Source organism: Sturnus vulgaris, chromosome 2 (assembly GCF_052056855.1).
Source record: "Sturnus vulgaris isolate bStuVul1 chromosome 2, bStuVul1.hap1, whole genome shotgun sequence".
Classification (NCBI taxonomy): Eukaryota; Metazoa; Chordata; class Aves; order Passeriformes; family Sturnidae; genus Sturnus; species Sturnus vulgaris.
Window position 1 is genome coordinate 71061500 of NC_142244.1, and position 15288 is coordinate 71076787.

The 15288-nt window shown below is 34.8% G+C and overlaps 1 protein-coding gene across 6 annotated transcripts in view; it reads left to right on the top strand.

Moving 5' to 3' along the window:
* The window catches only part of SCEL (sciellin), a 67230-nt gene extending 52853 nt beyond the window's left edge, over positions 1 to 14377 (top strand). For 5 of the 6 annotated variants that reach the window (XM_088159795.1, XM_088159798.1, XM_088159794.1 and 2 more), the window contains 7 exons: positions 307 to 366; positions 1937 to 1993; positions 2994 to 3053; positions 4541 to 4630; positions 7924 to 7998; positions 9253 to 9361; positions 11646 to 12749. In XM_088159795.1, coding sequence (XP_088015921.1) covers positions 307 to 366; positions 1937 to 1993; positions 2994 to 3053; positions 4541 to 4630; positions 7924 to 7998; positions 9253 to 9361; positions 11646 to 11768 — 574 coding nt within the window. In that variant the 3' untranslated portion in view covers positions 11769 to 12749. Of the gene's footprint in view, positions 1 to 306; positions 367 to 1936; positions 1994 to 2993; positions 3054 to 4540; positions 4631 to 7923; positions 7999 to 9252; positions 9362 to 11645; positions 12750 to 12775 lie in introns of those variants that run through there. The other variant, XM_088159799.1, reaches the window with a different exon arrangement.
* The last annotated feature ends 911 nt before the right edge of the window (positions 14378 to 15288 follow it).

The window sequence follows — 15288 nt, forward strand, 5'->3', positions numbered from 1 at the left end:
TGTCCACAATGCATGTTCAGCAGGAATTATCCCTTTTGACAAAATACTAGGTATAACTTTTTGTTTCCAAAACATAATTTGGCCTTTTTATTCCAGGAAGAGTATGTACTTAATGTGCATATGGTGGGCATATTGCTGTTTCTATGAATACCTTTGAATTACTAAAATGATGGTCATCAGTTAATTTTTTTCCTTCATAAGGAATGTGTCAATTATAACATTCTTTAAAATGAGTATTTAATTTGACTAATTGACAGCTGGATATACTAATTGTGATTTGATCTGGGTTTTGTTTTGTCTCTAAAGGAACCAAGACCTCAATAACCTCAGCAAAGCAAATCGAACTTCTTTCACAAGCGACAAGGAGTAAGTTCTAAGGCAGTGAGTAGTTTGCAACTATGAGAATATCAGGAAAGGTAATATTGCTAACCTGTCAAAAGTTTATAGATTAATAAATAGCATTCCTTATACAGAAAGATGAATGTAAAAATACAGATTAATTCACTGGCATCTGCACTGTCAGTTGAACAAGTACTACCTATGGCAAGCTTCCATACATGCCTTATATGCTTCCACAATTAAACTATCACCAAAATATTTTTATATGGTTAGAGAAGGGGCAGCAAACAAACTATTGTAGAACTCATGGATGGTAAGTGTTGCCTGGCAAGGTGTAACAAAGCATTTCAATCGGCAAGGGAAGTGATCCATAGGGAACAGCTTGAACTTTCTTTTTTGAACAGTGTGTCAGTGCAATCAGTTTCAAGCCAAGATTCTGGAGGTCTGCAAGCAGCCCTTCAGCACAGAGAAAGGGAGGAACTGGTGGGTGCTAGTGAGAGCTGTGTATTATTTTTCACACTAAGCACTGATACTCTATAGATAACTTTCAAGAACCATATTCTAAACAGTAACAGCAGATAAATGTTGCCAACATGTGATCATTTATTTTACAGTAGACAATCTTACATATATGCACACATATGCATATATACAGATATACATTTAGCACTAATCTCTAAGTTCGGTATCTTTTTTTTTTAAAGTTAATTCACAGAGAATTTATTAGGATAGAGTCCAAGGCTTTGAGACACTACTGAATTTTAGGAGCATCCAAAGTTTTAAGCCTATCATGGATTGAAGAGACCAAATTAGGAGTTTCACAGAGCTAATCTGGCCTTTTGTTTTGCTCACTACTTCTACCCAAAGAGAACCATGGGGTTTTTCTTACAGTATTTTTCATAAGTCATTCCATTCTCTAATTCATTGAACCATTTTAAAATAGTAAAGGAAATAGAAGAAAATCTAGCCTATTTATGAAATCAAAGAAAATGTTTCCTTATGTGTAAAATATGTAAGTATTCAGATACTAACATTTTCAATAAATACAGACATGATCAGTGCTTTAATTGTTAACCACGATGGCACACACAGGTAATTTCTTGTCATTCCAGAAGCAAAATTTTGGAAATTTGGCCATATATTTAGGTGTTATTCTCAGAAGCTGAAGTTTCTTAGTTTAAATTAAATTTCGTTTTTGCAAATAAATGATGCAAACATGGATTAAGCTGCTTTGAATCTGTAAATTAATTCTAAATTCTTTGAAAGTTCATGTTTCTTCTTCACTGACTTCACTGGCAAAAAACAATCTTAAACTAAGGTATTAATACAATTTTAAAAAACATTTTATTTTCTTGGATGTACTAGATAATAATTTTTATAAATAAACAAACAGTGCAGAACTTCACCTTGCTAGGGGAAAATTACAAACATATTTTCTTCAAGAATATAATTTTTCGCAAATTTTGAGCATAAAATTAACTTAAAATTTACTTTTTTTCTTTTAAATGTGTGCATAAATATATTTATTTCTTTTATGACATTTAATCCCTTCCTAGACAGGGGGAATATCTTAACAGTGCTATTTTTTTTTTTTCAGAGGAAAAGACCTTTCTGATTTGACTGAAAAACATACTGCTGATCAGAAAAATAAGAGGCAAGCCTGTCATAATCTGCACCTTATATACTTATAAAATATTTATGGTTGATTGGATATTGGTATTAATAGGTTATATTCAGTAAAAATAATTAGATTTTTATTTGTTTTCAAATGAGGATGACAGTGACCTTTTTTCAAACTTACACAATGTGTCAATGGGTGATATTTTTTATTATGGAGCATTTAATATACAATATTAATGTACAACTGTATTTTATATACCTGACATGTCAATACATTAAATTTATTATATTAAATCAGCTTTTTCACAATTAATGATTGATGAGGCATAAATGTGACCACATAGACCTCGAGATTGTACACAACCCTAGATAACAGCAGTTGGAAGAGAGATTTGGGCTGGATATGGTAACAAAGCAAGGGACATACTTTGGCAGCCATTTCCATAGCTCATGGTACTGATGTCTGAACTGAATGAAAGTCTGCTATCAAACTAAAATGACAGAGCCACAGTCAGTTTGGAAGATGTAGGCAGGACCTTCACCTGAAGCATGGCACCATGATGTGAGACATAAATTGGAACACAAGACATTCTGCCTGGCTGTATGGATGGCTGTCCAGCAGTGGAGCAACTTGCTTGGAGAGGTTCAAGGTTCAAGGTTCTCTCCTTGAATATTTTCAAGACCCAACTGCTCAAATACTTGAGCAGCCTGGTCTGGCCTCAGTGCTACCTCTGCTTTGAGCAGAAGGTTGGACCAGAGAGGTCCTGACGTCCCTGAATTTCAGCCTGAATTATCCTACAATACTATAATGAATTTGATATTTTTGAGTAATTTTTAATTCTTCTGCAGTGCCACATTGGAAAGAAACTGAAAAATATTGAAGCCTGAACAGATAACTTAGTCATTGTAGTCAGAAAGTTTACCTGGGAAATGCATACAGTTTTTTTTTTATTCTTCAACATAATTTAGTCCATTTAATATGTTTAGATTAAATAAAATACTTCTATTAATTCTGAAGCCTTTTTCACTTTCAGAGATGAGGACCTTGGGGATCATACTGAAGTAAAGTCTGCCGGTGACCAAAGTAAAAAGTGGTGAGAATCAATTCATAGTTCGCTCTAAAGTTTAATGATCAAATAGCAAGATTTGTAGCTGTTTAGTAGAGCCAGAAAATATTAATTCCTAATACAAGCAAACAGAATTTCCCTGTGTAAGATATCTGTATTATTTCTAAAATGTGCCTGATTAACCAAATATAACCATAAAACTGCATGTATTTTGATAAGAAATGACTCAAACCTATAATTTCTCATGGAGAATGAAAATGACTAGTGACAAAATCCTCCTAAGTATTTTTGTGCTTATCTAAATGTTCTGTGAATTCAGCTGCTGGCATCTTGAACAAATATAGTGAAATGTATTCCTAGTATAAAAGCTTTACTGCTACTAGATTTCATTATTTACGAAAGCTAGGATCCATTTAGGTCAATGAAAGTGAGGTTAGTAGTATGCTTTAGGTATCATTCTGATGTTGTCTTTTTTGAGTCTTCCATTTAGTTATATACCCACATGACGAGGAAGAATGTAGTTATCTGTATATATAGGCAGTTTTGCTATTTTTAAATAAAAAATATTTTTATCTCACCAGTTCCACTTGACAGTCTGACCAAGGAAGGATATACTGAGCGTCTCCAGTGAATGAGTTCCTCTTTCAGTTCTGACAGGGGCTTGCCCCATCATGAATCAGGCACAAAGAACGTGCTGCTTCTTGCAGCACCACTCTGCATATAAAGCACAACAAGCACTGAGTGAGGGTCCTTGTCAAGCTCACTGAAATAATCAAGTTGCAGCCCACACATTCAGAGTTGAGGAAAATAATGATCACGTTGTTCCGGAATATAACCTTTGGCAGAACCAAACAAGAGCAGCTTTTGTCTGAGCTGCTTTGTAAAATCATCAAAAACATTATTAGCACTTATTCCCGAAATCCCATAATTTATATGACAAGGTCTATTTTTGTTTGTTTTCCTGTCGTGTTTTGTGGCAGGAAAAACTGGAGGAAGAGGTTTCTCTTGCTTGAATCATCCTCCTGTTTCTTGAAATGCGTCTACGTAACTGTTTAGTTGGCAACTTCTTATAAAAACAAAACTGTAGTATATCCAGAAAATTTGGAAGTAAAATACTTAATACTTACTAAAATACAGTAAGCCTAAGAATACAAAATTATGGAATACTGACAAGAAAATGTGGAATGCTATTAACAACTGAGACATTATTGCAAAGCTGAAAACCCCAGTGGGCACTTTGAGGAAACTAGAGCTCAATTAAAGTTAGATGAAGTTTCCACTATGAATATATATGAATATATCAGCATAAACAGGAGGACTAAAAATTATAGGTCAGTGACTGCATTATTTTGCACCAGCAACAATTTAACCAAAATAAAGTGAATTCTTTCATCTGCTTTTTCTAGTCCAAGCTCCTGAATTCATGACTGCAAGTGTAAATTAACACTGTGTAGCTGAAAAAGATTTCTAAAAAGTATTTATTTTCTTGTCATGTGGTTTCTTTTTTATTTTAGGATAATTGAGAAAGCATGTGAAAATCCTCCAAGGGCTCCAAACAATCTCCCAGAAACAAACTACTCTAGTGACAGTGAAAGAAAGACCAGGTACTGTGGAAAATTATTTGGGTACTGTAATGTCTAAAGTGCCATTTCTTGAAAAAAATTCATATAAAGCTTTTTTATGCAAGAAATTTCAGGAATGCTTAGAAAGCTCCCATTAGTCTCTGGAGTCATGTCAGCCCCTTTCCAAATCTGCTTCCAGGATCCCAGGCACAGAAGGTCACAAATCCCTAACTGTTGTGCACAGAGGAGCACAAGGCACACCCTGTGTAGCTCTAGAGATATAGCTGAAACATAAAATTTAGGAGGGCAGCTAAGCAGAATTCTTATCTAATCAATAGAGGAAAGGCATTTCCTGAATGCTCTTATGAACTTGTTTCTTTACGAGACTGTAAGGAAAACATTATACTCTTCACTTAAAGTGGCTTTTTAACTTCCTAAACCTCTATGGGGGGTGAATCTGAACCCATGTATCATCCACCCAATCACTGACACTGTGGCATGGGATTCTGACTTTTTGACCAAGAACAAACTATTTTAAAAAACATTTCTCTTGCAATACTCATGCTCTAGATGGAGTCTGCCTCTACAAACCCACATATTGAAAACCTGAGTGAAAAATATAATGTAGGGGTATTTATGAGAACTAGCTGTACTAGTACAGGTCTATTGGTATCAGGAAATAATTGAAATAAAAGTAAATGTTATCTTGCTCTTCATGGTCAAAATTACTTTCACAAAATATGACCAAAAAAAGTATAATAAATAGTTCTTGAATGAAGGCCTTTTTTGATTAAGAAAACCTCTCCTCAGTATCAATCCACTCATCTATACGGATTAATTATTTATGTAGGAAGGCTTATTTGAAGGCATAACCTATATGTTGCATTGCTGTATAATAGTTGTGAACTGCCTGAGTCAGGGCTGATGACTCAGCAGGGAGAGGAAAATTCTATTGAGCCTTACTGACAGGAAAGTAAAGGTCACACTCTGGTATTTTATAGAAATTATGGTCAATGTCCCCATCCTTAACCTTACGCTTACCCGATCCTTACTGTGAATATGAATGGGCACAGGATCTTTAATCCCTCATATTCTTACACTTGCTGTTGTAGTGTTACAGAAAATATTCAACAGAAAATTTAATTAGCATTTTTCAGAATTTTGTGCACATACAGGCTCTGAATTGTAATGTTCTGATTATCTTTGAGAATTAAAATAGAGAACAGTAATAGAAGAAGGACAGGGCAAAGAATGTGCTGCAATATGTAATGTTACCTTATACTTGATAGACTTTATACCCTCTACTTGAAGCTTGAATCCCATTTAAATTAAATGAATGGTCTTTGTAGATTATTCTTTCAGGTTTTATGCAATAGGTTCTACAGAGTATTTATTGTTGAGTAGTTTGCTGTATGAACAAGTCACACCATAGCAAGTAAAGGAGTGACTGATAGGAACTGAAAGAAGGGATGTGATCAGGTGCACTGCTCTCAGGCTACACTGGGACTCACTTTTCACTTGGTGTCTCGTCAAGCTGTCAGATTATGCATTTATTTAAATGTTCTGAGTTTCCTTACACTTTCAGTTGACAAGGTTAGAAACTGATGCTTTGGAAATATTTTTGCTGTTCCTTCAGCATTTTTTTGTTTTATATGCTCCAGTTTTCTACCTAAGTTGTGGTTATATATATTTTTGTGCATTTCAACCACAATACTCCAGTCAGTTAGTAAAAGCCAAGGGATGCTGTTCTCTACACTAGCACACTTGAGGGAAGTATTTTTCTCTATACAACTTCCCATAAAATAATGTTACTTTCAGGCATGCAGCATGTAAATACCCATATTATGTTGAATGTGCAATGTACAGTAGACTCTTTGCCCGAGATTCTGTAGTTAAGTACAATGTTAAATGAAAGATTTGGGAAAAATGAGCTTAACAACAAAAAGAAGAAGCACAATGTCATACTATACAGGAACAGGGAAATTACATTCCTTTGCCACTTTTCACTGTAGCAAGAAAATTTAGAATGCAATTGCACTACCAATATGCTCCCGCCTGTGACTAGTGTTGTGCTCATTCTTGGTCAAGAGAATTTCTCAGCTAGAGAAACTCTTTTAAAAGGTGATCACTTAGCTTTAGTTTGCATTCCTACTTAGTAAGCTTACTTTCATCTCATTTGAAATGTAAATGGAGCACTGGGTGTTCATTTGAAGAGATATTTCCTCTGTGGTAAGCAAACCCAGGTTTCTTATATTCTGATTAAATAACAAGCCCATTGTTATGTTCTATGAAATATAAATAAAACATTTATAATTTCAGCTTATCAATAACTGTGCAATTTAAATAAATTTCTGGTGTTGCACAGAAATCAGATAAGACATACGTACTTTACAAAATACAGGTATGTAGAAAAGAATATCTAAGCTTCATAACACCTTACACACACACGTTTTCCATCTCTTGTATTTCCCAGAAAAAAAACAGCGTTTGGTAAATACACATAACTATAAACAATCGCTCCTAACGTTGCAGAACATTACTTAAGAGTGATACAAAAAATGTATAATTACTATATACGTTCAGAATTTCTGGAATAGGATAGGATGAACAAATCAGTTCAGAAATCTTCAAAACATGTATGGCAAGATTACTTCTTCAACTGTTACATACATGTTCATCCCTCCCATGGAAACAAAACTGACATTTAAGTAACTTGGCAATGAGACTATTAAAAATGGAAGCTTTAACTTCCCTGATAATTAAATTCAGTATATGCCTTTCTACTATGATGTAAGGAACAATACGGTTACTGTAGTGAACACAAATCAAACACTGAAAAGCCTGCATTATAAAGACTCTCACTTCAATTCTAGGGACATGTTGTAATTTTGTTTGGCTGCTTGACAGCTTTTTGAGGACAAGTGAAAGAAGCAGAGGAAAATAAAAAAATGTAGTCTGTCACCATTTTCTGATATGTATCATTTAGGCTAAAATATCAGCACAGAAAACCAAATACCCTTATGAAAAATTTTGTTCAATGGGCTTGTGGATTTAATTTTGAAATGCTGAAGAATCATTCAAAAATAGACCAGTATAAGTACACTATATTACAAATATTACTATATTTCTAATTTACACTTATTTGATATCTTATTTTTGATGGTTGTGAAAAAACAGGAAAAGAACTCATCACCAAGTACAATTTTTTTACAAGCCTGTTGTCTTAGTTTATATTGCATATTATCATCAATGTAGTGAAACCTTTAGAAAATGTAGCGAAACCTTTAGAAAATGTAGCACTGTTTAGTGATAGGTACGTGCTCTCTGCTTCACAGCAAATCATCACTTGGTGCCTATGAAGAAAATACAACTGGAAATACTATCAAAACTGTTTATTCCACTTCTGATCGGTAAGTACACATTAATAACATCGTAGTGTCCCAAAAGACACAGATATTTACATAAGCATTCAAGTCTTCAGACAAAAGAGAGCAGTGGAAGTCACTATCATGAGACAGCTTTTCATACAAAGCTCTCTTTCAGTGAGATCTTGCCATCATTACCACAGTTCAGCACCCTAATATTATGTTAGGCTTGTCACAGTTGACATTTAAAATATCCATAGAAACAAGAGCCAATGCCGTAAGTGACAGAGTTTGCTTTGTGATTCTGTAGGTTTCTATCTCAGGCAGCCGCTCACTCTGCAAAATTTCCTTCCTTTACGAGAACAGTAATGACCAAATTTATATACAAGTGTGGAGGAACAGGTTCACATGAAAGTGCTGTTGAAAACTATCTTTTCCCGCCTGTAAGACATTCCCAAATATAAGCAGGATATTTGCTCAATCTGTAATAACTTACCTCATGGGGAAAAAGAAAAAACTCTTTTCAGTTCAATTTGGACAACCCCTACTGCCTGGGAATACCTTATCAGAAAAACTTGTATCCCTTCCAGCATAAGGATAAAGAACTCTGGGGATGATTAAATATTAGTACAGCAGTTGGTCACTGACAGGAAAGGAGCAAGAGCCATTGATTTTGTAATGCTAAAACACCACCAACAGTTGTATCCAGACAAAGTAGAGAGTGATGTCACATAGGAGTGCAACAATAGCTGAGAAATTTTGAAAAATATCATTGTCTCGAATACCTTGTAGGCTGTTCTATACATGGACTCGCTATAATTGCCATGAAGGTATGAGTTCTGTCTGCAGTGCATAAAGTCAAAAAAGTTTTCAAGCACTTCTGCATCACAGAGAATTCTGTGAACCAGACTGATCAAGTTATGGCAGTTTGAATTCAAATACCAGTTTACTTTTGTGATTAGAACATTAAAATCATTCCCCTCCACTTTATCCGTATTTAGTATACATGTTCCCAGATATTCAGCACCTTAATTCAGTTCACGAGAGAAGACCATTCTTCCTACCAAGGTATTTTTGCTACTTGACAATTACGCTCAGCAATTTGTCCATCACAGGAGCATGTGTATGACACCTGTCAACTGGAATGGAGAGAATACACAAAGGACATTTTTCCATTAATGGCCATTGTAACAGTGTACAAATGTCTTTCCCATGCAGTGTGCTAACCTTATCAATTTTCTGCTTGAGATTTCAATGGCAGCTCTTTTTCTGACAGCTGATGTTATATTATATACACAGGAGTATAATTGGAAAAGATATATGTACATACTGCAGGAAGCCCTTGGGCATAGATGCCAAAATGATCTTAGATGCCTTGCAAATTTACTGTCATTCGACTTGCTTCAAGGTAAGATTTCACCTGCTACCAAGAAATAGAATTTGACTGCAATACCTGCTTTATAGTACACATATAATAAGAGATTATTTAGGCCTAAGGCCTTCTCCACCTGTGAGAATAAGAAGTCTTGAGACTGGAGGAGAAGATTAATGTAGGAAATACTAATCTCTCTGTTTCCCTCTCTTCCCTACACAATCCCTTTCTTTTTCTTTCTATCTCCTCTCTCCTTCTCCCTCTACTCTGCTTCTCCTTCTCCTTCTCCTTCCCCCTCCTCCCTTGCAATCATAAGCAGGACAAAGGATGTAACTGAATGTATTCTTCGAGTCTAACACATTCATAAGCCTTCACTTCAAGTCTGATACAGTGAATTATATCAACTTACACTTTCTTCACGTTGTAAAATTTTATTCAGTTTTTATGAGGTTTTGTAGATGTTCTTGAATGATGTCTGAAACAGTCCTAATTATTAAAAAGTAGGTTATTTTTTCCTATTTCCATTAAGAATGAAAGCACAGAAGAAATTTCTTTTTTGTTTGTAAGTCCAAACCCTAAGTCACAGTCTAAAATTCGCTCTCAAACTTTTCTCAGGGTATGCCTGGCAGTGCTCAGTCCCATAGTCTGTTTTCTTCCTGCCTTGTCTTATTTCTGCTAACATCTACACACAGGGTTTTTTGTTCTAACAAACAATACTCAGCAAAATCACTGCATTAGCACAGCTCACATTACTGCCCAGTCCTGCACAGCTTTTACTACTGCTTCTAACAGCAGTTCTTGTCCCTGTTTGCTACATGAAGAGTAACATAAATCAGAATACAGCAGTAAGGTTGCACTTCACATGTATGAAGCTGCATGTGCTTTTTGTTTACTGTGGACTTTCTGAGCTCTGTGAGCACCAGAAAGGCATTTTCTTCCATGGGAACTACTATGTAATATGCCTTCAATACTATTACTGCAAGTAAATATAAGTTCTGGCCTGCTTTCATTCTTTTTAGACAGATCAACCCACATAAAGAATGGTCTTTTCATTAGGAGTATTAACATATTGGTAGTGGCTGAATTATCTGTTAAATATTTGTGCTCATTTTTTTAAACTATATTTTTTTGTTACCTACTGTCAACTGGGGACCTGTCTGGCTAGGAACATTCAGCTTAATTGGCAAGAAGTGTAAACAATTGATGTAGATCTGTGGTTCATGCTTTTAGTTATGTATTTAGCTAAGTAGTGCAATTTCTCATAATCAGTATTCATTTAGCTCCTTACAAATACCCTGTATCCATTAAAGATTTGCACATAGCTGACAGCAGTACAACATCTTCATTTCCTTGTAAAAGTATATACCAAAAGTACAGTAATTCAATAACTCAAATTTTAGATTTTTTTTCTCTGTGTAAAAATTCTAGCTAATATTGGTGATCAGAGCTTTAAAGACATGGCCACCCTTTTGCTGATTTAAACAAAGAAATATAAAATCAGTGAAGACAGCAGATTGTTTTAATAACACCTTAATACTAATGCTGTTTTTCACTTATCAGTAGATAAAATATCAAAAGAAAACAGAATTTACTATTCTTTTATTATATTTAAATAAATAAATAAAATTATCTGGGTATCAAGATTCTAGTTTCTGTATCAAATTACCATGCCCCTTGATCCACTGTAGGTTTTCCTTGCAATCTTGGTAAGTCAGCCTTTGTGTGTGTCTGTCCATTTTCATATGTTAAACATGGGCAATGCTTCTCCATCCCAAAAAAATTAGCTTTTTTGAGACATTTGTGAAAGCAAGCTCCAGATTCTGCAAGAATGGAGACATAGTTAGCTGTTAAGATAAAGTGTCATATTTTGAAATAAACAGGTCTAGATTCTTTAAGATCTACTCTGAGTAGGATGATTATGTGTGATCATTCTTCCTTTATTTAGTGAAGAAAGAAAAGGATCTCAAAACGGTGATTCATCTTATTTTAGGATAAACCCCGAAGCTAAGACAAAGAAAATAAAAGTACCCTTTGGAAATGTCTGGGGAAGGATAGGGTTGTTGAGTATAATGAGTACCTAGGCAACCAGTTAAGACACTAACATCTGATTTTTAGATGTTTAAAGGTGAGACAGTCAGATAGACATCTAACTTCCTGTTGCCTAAAACTATTCTTCTGGAGTTCAGTTTTTATGTTGCAGTACTCATAACTGCTATTCTGGTCTGGGATTGCTTGTTTCCTAAAAGAAAGCGTGCTGGTAAGAGTATTAGAGAAATGTTTCAATTTAATTTTTCTTCCGTCTTTGACTCATGTGTTCAAGTGTGAAGTATGTAAAAGACCCCTGGAAGATCTAAAAGCAGGAGACAGCATTTGGATTTACAAACAAACTGTGCATTGCGAGCCTTGCTATTCCAAAGTTAAAGGTAAGGCACAAGACATATAATACTGCACGTGGGAAACAACATTTAGCGAACTTCGTTCAAAAGACTTCAATATATGACAGCATAGCTGTTGCTTTTGCTCGTTTGGGTGTACTTAAACCTCAAAGCATCTACTTCAGTAAGTCTGGGTGCTTAGGATGATATCCAACCCCAGCTTCTAAACACAATTATTCTGTATCTGTGAGGGAGATTTTGGTCGCACTGCAAGTTCATCTCTCCAGGTCTCTCTGTAGAGTTGTACCTGTGCAATCAATAGAGACATCTAGAGGGAGGCAATGGCACCTTGCCCTGGAAGTGAGAATAAATTGCAAGGCCATCTGAGAATTAAATTGTTCTACTGAAACAAATAAGTCAGGGTGCAGAGGTATTTTCGTGTAGTGGAGTAATTGTGACCAGTAAAGAGAAGATCCAAAATCTATGAAATCATAATGAAAATATTAGACTGTGCTTATGATTCTTACCTTTGTGAGGACCAAAGTGAGTAAAAAAAATATGCGAGGCAGGGACAAATGAACATTTTATTAGTTTTTCCAGGAGTTGCTAGATTTTAAGTGTTCTTTCTTCATGGCAATTTTCGCAATAATATAAATCAGTACTTCTGTACCAAATTAAGACAAACAGAGATGTAGATTAAATACTCTGATAAGCTGGTTTTCAACTATGTAATTCTGAGATAAGATCATGTTAACTAAAATTATATTAAAAATCTGTTTTCTTAAAATACTTTTGTTATTAATTCATTGCAAAATCTGACAGGACTGGGGGATTTTTGCCAATAATCCAATTAGAAAATTAATAAAGCATAGAAACAGTTATAAAACTGTAGAAAAACATACCAATGGCCTCCATATGAAGCACAAAAGATTTTCCTATTTCATCAAGTTACAAGATAGACAGTTAGACTTCAGTAGACATTCTGAAGAAGAAAAAAAATCTGAAATTTCCTTGTAGGACGTTTAGAGTATATTGCTTTGCTTGGCATCTCTGACCAATCTTTTTTCTCTTGCAGAAAAATGGATCTACTAATTTTGGCATACAGAACATATGATGAAGTTACTATTGTTTAGTTAACTGTACTGGCCTGTTAATTCACTGTGGGATATTATATTTTTACTGCTGGGAATTTTCTGAATTACATCCTACTGCATGGTCATCAAAGGAATTAATTTAACGAGATTTTAGATGCATTTTCATACACATTGCAGGAAGCAAAACAAGATATTGGTCAGTGTATTTACTGGATCTGTGATATCACTAAATTGTACATAAAATCAATGATAATTTATTGAAATTTTTTGAATGTCCTACACATTTGTTTTGAAGGGGCTGTACTCTCTTTTCCTCCAATATAAATATCTGTTTGCTTCATATAGCATGAATGGGATTCACCTCATCAAGATTAGCCATTTAGAAGTCAGCTATTCCACTGAAACTACTGCTTTCATGCAGAGAGAAGTGGGTTCATACTGCACCTTCAAGGGGGGACATCAATCTCCAGAGAAAGGTTCTTCCCAAGTAACTTAAATTATAAATTTGAAATGGAACAACTCTTCTTTGGAAAATGCATCTCTACAACTGCAGAAGGATTCTAGACAAAAATTACTGGACTGTTTTAAGTAAAACTACCCCACTCCATGTTTGTAAGTCTGGCAACTATTTAATCACCATTTTTTAAAGAAGTGCATATTAAATAGTTGCCATGAAGTAATGAAATACATACTTTGCATGACTTTATGTTATTGCTTTTATACTTCCTAATTTATTAAATTGACTATCTAAACACTTTGGATGGATTAATCTCACATAAATTTATACATCTACAGAGTAAACTTCTGTTTCTGAGTTACTTTATCTATTCTATCTTATATAGAGAAGCAGAGATTTTTAGGAAGCAATTCAATTGGTCAGATTGCAAACATCTATTTTACTGTGACGTTAACCAATGTACATCTTACTTCCGTGGTTCGCAAAGGAACCTGGAATGAACAGCTCAGATTTCTAGACATCTCTACTACGTCAGTTACACTCCTTTGTGACTACAGTGAAAGCATTTTTTTTCCTTTTGGAGAGTGTATCTGTATATAAGTATGGAAACTGAAAGAAGAATTCATACTTTGTTGTAATATGTTGCCTAAAATAATCAGCAGTTCAGTAGCTTACTGGACAGACAAAGGTATTGACTACTAGTCTTTGTCATGAGATGATTTAGATTATGGCTATTCAGAACTGATTTTTTTGCCTTACATCTCAGTTTAAAAGGACTTCCTGGATATAACCATGACAGAGTTAGTGTTTGGAGGCTGCTGGACCTAGGCAAGAGCTTAAAAGCATGCAAAGTATTAAAGCCATAGGTTAATAATAGACTGATGAGTGGCTGTCCCAGTCAAACTCTCTCTCCTTGACTGCACATTTCCTAGGGGAGGCAGGAGCTATGGATATATGTGTAATTTAAACCACTGGGCCTGCAGCTGAGTAAGGATCTTGTCTGTCTTAAAGGATGTTCAGACTGATTATGCAATGGAAACATGAGACAGTAGATATTTTGTTTTGTTAATTTTATTAATATCTTATTAATTAATGTCAGTAACTCTAATAAATCTTTAATTATTGATATTTTTTCTGGTGTGCTTCTCTTGCTGGTGACATATCCTAGTTAAACTATAATTAAAACTCTGTGCTTTACCAGGAAACAATGATTTGCACAATGGGGTGGAAATACTGGCAAAATTTTAATGCCACAAATTTGGTGCTATTGAGAGACCAACATTTACTGCTAAAGCCAGTTATGATGGAAGATGTTAGACATTCATCTGAGCTAGCATATTAGAATCTAGGACTTCCTAGTATTTGAGGGGATGAAAGATTTTAGTTCACACCCCCAGAGACCAAGAGCTCTGGATGAAAATATCTGCTACTTAAATGCTCTCTGGCAGAGAAGTAGCAATAAGAAACAATAAATAATAATTCTGTGCTCATTAAGTCATCCTCATTGAACAGCCCTGCTAATTTTGCCATGTGTTTTTTTGTTATTTTTTATTATGTATGGTAAGTTGGCTAAGAAGAAACACCAGGTTTGTGATTTACCATATAAAAATCTGGCAGAGCAGTATTCATTAAGAAAAATCATATTAACATCTCAATACCAATGTATCAAAACTTAAATGTTTTTTGTCCTTTTTGCATATCATTAGCCTGTGGTGTTTCATTCTCTTTGACTAGTCCTTCCACGAAACAATTCAAATGAAGAGTTTGCTGGCAGCTGTTTTAATGAACGTGTTATCTTCAATAATGCATTAAATTAAACTGAAAAGCTGTATTGAGAGATGATGTACTAAATTATGTGGGGGTTTGTGATTCATCAGGCCCATTTTTTTCAGTGTGTAATGGATACTTTATTTTACAAAGCTGGAGCATTGCTCTACGGGGAGGAGAATCAAGCAATCAGAGGAAAGGAGTGAAATAATGCATATAATGCATATTGATGCACTTAAATATGTAGATTGCTGATATTTACAAGAACAA